Source organism: Chlorella variabilis, assembly GCF_000147415.1.
Source record: "Chlorella variabilis unplaced genomic scaffold CHLNCscaffold_21, whole genome shotgun sequence".
NCBI classification, from domain to species: Eukaryota; Viridiplantae; Chlorophyta; class Trebouxiophyceae; order Chlorellales; family Chlorellaceae; genus Chlorella; species Chlorella variabilis.
This window is the reverse complement of record NW_005435067.1, coordinates 639,746-645,146: the sequence shown is the minus strand read 5'-3', so window position 1 is coordinate 645,146 and position 5,401 is coordinate 639,746. Positions and strand designations below refer to the sequence as shown.

At 69.6% G+C, this 5,401-nt stretch overlaps 1 protein-coding gene across 1 annotated transcript in view; it reads right to left on the bottom strand.

The window, feature by feature from the left end:
• Positions 1 to 935: 935 nt before the first annotated feature.
• CHLNCDRAFT_58814 (hypothetical protein) overlaps positions 936 to 5,401 on the bottom strand; it is an 8,091-nt gene continuing 3,625 nt past the window's right edge. Inside the window, exons 9-20 of the mRNA XM_005844651.1 lie at positions 5,038 to 5,145; positions 4,601 to 4,749; positions 4,289 to 4,357; positions 3,916 to 4,049; positions 3,486 to 3,590; positions 3,398 to 3,427; positions 3,154 to 3,250; positions 2,815 to 2,911; positions 2,383 to 2,541; positions 2,004 to 2,117; positions 1,648 to 1,719; positions 936 to 1,451 (exon numbers count right to left, since the gene is read on the bottom strand). Coding sequence (XP_005844713.1) covers positions 1,161 to 1,451; positions 1,648 to 1,719; positions 2,004 to 2,117; positions 2,383 to 2,541; positions 2,815 to 2,911; positions 3,154 to 3,250; positions 3,398 to 3,427; positions 3,486 to 3,590; positions 3,916 to 4,049; positions 4,289 to 4,357; positions 4,601 to 4,749; positions 5,038 to 5,145 — 1,425 coding nt within the window. The 3' untranslated portion in view covers positions 936 to 1,160. The remainder of the gene's footprint in view (positions 1,452 to 1,647; positions 1,720 to 2,003; positions 2,118 to 2,382; positions 2,542 to 2,814; positions 2,912 to 3,153; positions 3,251 to 3,397; positions 3,428 to 3,485; positions 3,591 to 3,915; positions 4,050 to 4,288; positions 4,358 to 4,600; positions 4,750 to 5,037; positions 5,146 to 5,401) is intronic.

The following is a 5,401-nucleotide window of genomic DNA, read 5'->3' as shown; positions in this document are numbered from 1 at the left end:
AGGAGAACCAGATGCTGATGGAGCATGTGGTGATGGTCAAGGTGGGTGGGGGGCATGGGCGGCAGCTGCTCAGCAGCCACACAGTACAGAGGCACATATAGCGGCGGTACGCTGCGCTGCACCGCGTGAGCCGCCCGCTTCGGAGCGGGGGCAAGGCAGGAGGAGGCGAGCCCGCCCCTTCACCAGGCCTGCATGCCCCGGCGCAACGTCATGCCGCGCCGTGCTGTGCCATGCATGGTACCGCCGTGGTACTGCAGGTACGGCAGGCGGAGATGGAGGGGGAGTATCTGGAGGCCAAGCGCCAGCTGCTGCGCACCCGCGAGAAGAACGTGCAGGTGGGGCCTGCCAGCTGCGCAGTAGCTGCGCAGTAGCTGTGCAGCAGCTGTGCAGCAGCTGTGGGTGTCAGGGTCACAGTCCACGGGGCGGCTGGGTGGCGGGGAGGTGGGGAGGGAGGCAAGCCTCGTGGGGAACACTGCGGCGTGGGACCTTCAGATGGCAGCATCGCTCTTCTGCCACACAGCATGATCCAGCACACCGGCGCACACCGGCTCACCAATGCCTGGGGCGCCTGCTGGCCCCCGCCTCTGCTGCTGCAGCTGGCCCGCAAGCTGGGCGAGCTGCGGGAGGCGGCGGAGAGGGGGGAGCCGCTGCCGCTGACGCCGCGGCACGGCGCCGCGCCGCCGCCGCCCCCGCCTGAGGACGCCGCACCCGGCAGGCGGCCGTCGGCGGCGGCGGAGCAGCCCATGAGGAAGGGGCTGCGCATCCCGGGCCTGTGACGGCCCTGCCTGCCTCTTCGACTCCTTGTTACCGGTACGGTACCGGTACCGCAGATATCTGGCGGGGAGTGCCGGTTCCCGTCCTCCAGCTTCCTTATCTGTGTTTTGTGTTGTGCTGCTCCGATTCGTGTTTGATCCCCAGCCAGCCATTGCGCTCGCCGCTGCAAGCTTGTCACATGAGTGGCACAAGCCACGGCATCACCAGGCCGGGGGGCGGGTCTGATAGCATTGCCAGGCACGGCAGGCGCCAAAAGGAGCAGCCGGGAGGGAACAGGAGCGATGGGTAGGCAGGGGGGAGGAAGAGGCACAAACGCTGAAGTGCAAAGAGGGGCAAAGAGCAGCACACAGGTGGCATTGCCAACAGGCAGCACCGTATGGGCAGCGCTATGCCCTGCCCAGCAAGCTGCGCGCCGCCGCGCCGGCCGCGTCCACGCCCGCGCGCAGCACCGAGGCGGCAGCGGCAGCGGTGGGGGCCGCGGGGCCTGCGGGCCCCGGCGCCGGCGGCGCGTCTCCGTGGTGCTCTATGGTGGAGATTAGGTCTGCCAGGCTGACCAGGAAGATGAGAGAGAGGGCCACCACGATGACGGCCGCCAGCCCCAGCGGCCCGCGCCGGTCGTCGTACAGGGTGGCGCTCTTGTCGCGGATCTGGCCCGTGCGCCACACGTACAGCAGCAGCTGCATTAGGGGCATGAGGGGCACGGGGGGGCGGCGGTTAGAGGGCAGCGATTCGGAGGGGCGTGCGGGCGCGCGGCTGCAGCCGTGCCATGCGGTCGCCATACAAACAGCCATGCAAACACAGGTGGCAGCAAGAGCGCCGCGGCCTGATCCAGCCCGCGCCATCCCCGCCTGACCCATCCTCCCCGCAGCTCACCGCGTAGCCGCACATCAGGATGGCCACAGGTAGCAGCACGCAGGCAATGAACTCAATCAGGCCCGAGCCGGGCTGCAGGTGCGGGGGCAGGGGAGCGGGGAGGGGAGCAGGCAGGCAGGCAGGCAGGCGGCAATGTGAGCGGCAACGTGAGCGGGCGGCGCACCCGCACGGCCGCCCCGCGCACACGGGCCGTGGAGAGAGAGAGAGGGAGGGAGGGGGGGGAGAGAAAGAGAGAGAGAGAGAGAGAGAGAGAGAGAGAGAGAGAGAGAGATTGAGAGGCGGCGGCACGCGCAGGCAGCTCGGCGCGTCGGCAGCACAGCACAGCGCAGCGCAGCACAGCATGCCACAGCGCTCACGTCGTCCCCGCCCTTGGCCGACCCCGAGAAGCCCAGCAGGGCGGTGGCGATGGAGCCGATGGTCACCGCCATGTGCAGCCAGCTGAGGAAAGTGCGCTCGTTGGCGAAGAAAGTCTGCGGGCAGGCGTGGGGGCGGAGAAGCGGGGCGCGGGTGGCGGGGTTGGCAAAGCGAGTCCCTCTCGGGAGCGCGCGGGGCGGGCAGGGAGGCCCAGCTGGAGGCGGGAGGGCTGCCCGAAGGCGGCCTGCAATGCTGCTGCGTGCGGCGCCCATGCGACGCCCGGGCAGGGCAGCACCTGCACCGGCCGGCCCACCACCTGCCACCCACCCCGCCCATACAACCCATCCACCCACCCTTCTCCACCCCACCCATGCACCCCACCTTGGGCTCGATCTTGGCGGGCGGCGCCGCCCCCACCACAAGGACCGGCCGCGGCGCCATGGGCGGCTTGGAGAACCACCACTCCAGCAGGCGCTCCCTCCACCCGGCCTGCGGCGCCTGCCGCATGGCGCGCTTGCCGTTGGCGCGCCGCTCGGCCGTCTGCGACGCAGGCGGGTGGCGCCGGCTGGTGGTGGGGACCACCGGCATGCAGCTCACCGCTTGGCGAGGGGGCGAGGGAAGGCGGCAGCTCCAGCAGGCAGGGAGCAACTGCTGGCCGGCTCATTTCGGCACCACCGGCACCAACTGGCACTGGCACCACTGGCACCATCTAACTGAAAAACTACAAAATAAAGCTGCCCCAGCGCACTCCACACACTCCCGTGCCACCCCGCTGCTTTCAGCTGTTCCTCTCTGCGCCCCGCATCGCCCCACCTTGATCCGCGCGGAGCTGATCAGGCTCTGCCGCGCCAGCAGCGGCTCCCGCAGCTCCGCTATCTCATCCTCGTCGTCCTCCTCATCCCCCAGCCGCCTGCAGGCGCGGCGCAGGGGGCGGCGCGCCATCAGGACCGCCGTCAGGACCGCCAGTAGGACCGCCAGCACTGCTGCCGTGCGCACCACACGCACGCCAGCCACCAGCCCTCCGCGGGCAAGCTTGCACTCGAGCAGGCATCTGGAAGCCGTATAGCGGGCGTGCCACGCGTGGCGGCGCCGGCCACGGCAAGCGGGCCTGCCGGGAGGGCGGCCCCTAAGGCCAGCCGGCCCAGCACTCACTTGCGCGGCTTGGTGCGGGCGGCGGCCTCCTGGTCCCGCGCGTCTGGCGCCACGTCAGCGGGCTGCTCCGGCGCCGACATCAGCATCGAGGCCCGCACTGCGGGCAGGCCAGGCGGGCGGGTGGGCAGGGCAGGAGGATGGGCAAGGGGCATGCAGGCAACCAGGCAGGGAAGCCGGCGGGGCAGGGCTCACACCAGCCCCAACCGTGCCCCATACCGGCGCACCCACACATGCGCCCGCTGACCGCCACCGCCACTGCCCCTACGCCCCGCGCCTGCACACGCGGGGAAGAAAGAAGGAAAAGGAGGAGGGCAGAGGCCTGCAGCCCTCACCGCTCTCGTCGTCCACCCAGTACGGTACCGCCTGCACCATGTCCGGGAACAGGGTGGCGGTACCGTGGATGTACTTGGAAAACTTGTGCACCTCGGTCAGCAGGCCTGCGGTGGCGGCGGTGGGGGGCAGGGTGCGAGTGTGAGTGTGTGTGCGAGTGTGAGTGTGTGTATATGTGTGCGTGTGTGTGTGTGGAGGGGACAACGAAACAAGGAGAAGGAAGAAGGGACAAGGTGTGCAAGGCTGTGAAACGCCTATCAGGCGTATCTTGCAACCGCCGCCGGCACCGCCTCTGCCCCCCGCATGCCCCAAGGCACCAAAATTGTTGAACTTGGATTCTCAAGACCCTCTCGAGGCCCCCGCACCAGCACAGGCACCACCCCACCCACACCACCCCAGCTACCCACCAGCCACACCACCCCAGCCACCCACCCGAGTCCACCAGCTCTGCCACCCAGTCGGGCGCTTCCTCGCCCTCGGCCATGCTCAGCTTGACTTCCAGCACGGCGTGCGGGAAGCGCGTGATCTCGGTGCGGTGGATGGGCAGGGTGGGGTCACGGTACCACCTGGCAGGGAAGGCAGCAAGGGCAAAGAACGCTTGCATCATGCGTTTTGGCCTTCTGCCCAATAGCGTACACAACCATTAGGTGTGGGGTGTGGAGAAGCCGCGAGAACGCTGCAGGCCGGAACGCATCGACGCACACAGGTGCGGGCGAGCGCGCCAGCAGGACCTGCTCTACCCCCCCAAAAAAATCAACAGCCAGGCCGTGCATGCATGCATGCATGCGGCGGCGGGGAGGCGCACCTGCCGGCGGAGGCGGTGGTGGGTCCGTCCTCGGGGTTCTCCTTTATCATGCACAGGTTGGTGTCCAGGCTGCAGGGCAGTACAGCAGTACAGCAGCGGTACGGTCAGGGGCACAGAGAGGACGGGGTGGCGCGGGCGGTGGGTCGGCACGAATCGGTTTGGAGCCAGGAGCTTGGAGCCCAGCCGCAGAGCAGCACAGGTCCGCTCGGCGCCTGCCCTCGCCGCCTCCACCTCCCCTCCCTCCCAGGCCACCATTCAGCCAGCGTCGCGCCAGCCCCTCCCTGTCTCCCCCACTCCTCACAGCCCACCCACCTGATGCGTACTGTGGGGTCGAAGGGTATCTGGAAGGCGGTACGCATGTACTGCGTGCGTACCATCGGCTTCAGCTGCTTGGCGTCCACCGTCTTCTGCACCTCCACAAAGGTCTGGGACACACGGGCAATGTCCTCCTCGGTGGCGCTCTGCGGCGGCGGCAAGAAGGAGAAGAAGAAGGATGACACACGCGCGCGACGGCGCGGCATGGCGCGGCACCAAGAAGGGCCGGTGGCGCGGTGCAGTGTGGTGTGCGAGCGGCGGCGGGCGGCGGCGGGCGCGCGTGTGTGTGCTGGGGGAGGCGAGGGGGCACCGAGCAGGGCTGGGCGACGGCGCCGCAGCGGCGGCGAGCAGGCCAGGGCCAGCCGGGGCGTGAAGCACGGCTCTGCTGGGACAGAGGCCTGCGCCGCAGCCCAGGGCAGCGGCAGCCCACCCACCGCTTGCCGCATCTCTTGCTGTATCGCCTCCTCAGGCAGGTCGCCATCCAGATACATCAACACCTGCTCCTCCCGCAGCCCAAACCGCTCCTTCTGGCTCTCGTCGCCCTGCGCCAGGTCAGCAGGCGGGGGCGCCAGGTCAGCAGGCGGGGGGCGCCACATCAACACGCCAGACTGGCATGCCAGCTCAGGCGGCCACCCACGGGCAGGCCGCGGATGCAGCCACCGGGGCGGCAACCAGCCAGTGCCCCCGCGTCACCTGCCCCTCCCCGCCACACCACCATGCCACGCCGCATGGCACGCCAGCTGAACCATGCCGGGCCGCGCCGCCCACCCACCCACTCCCACCCACCACCACGGCCAC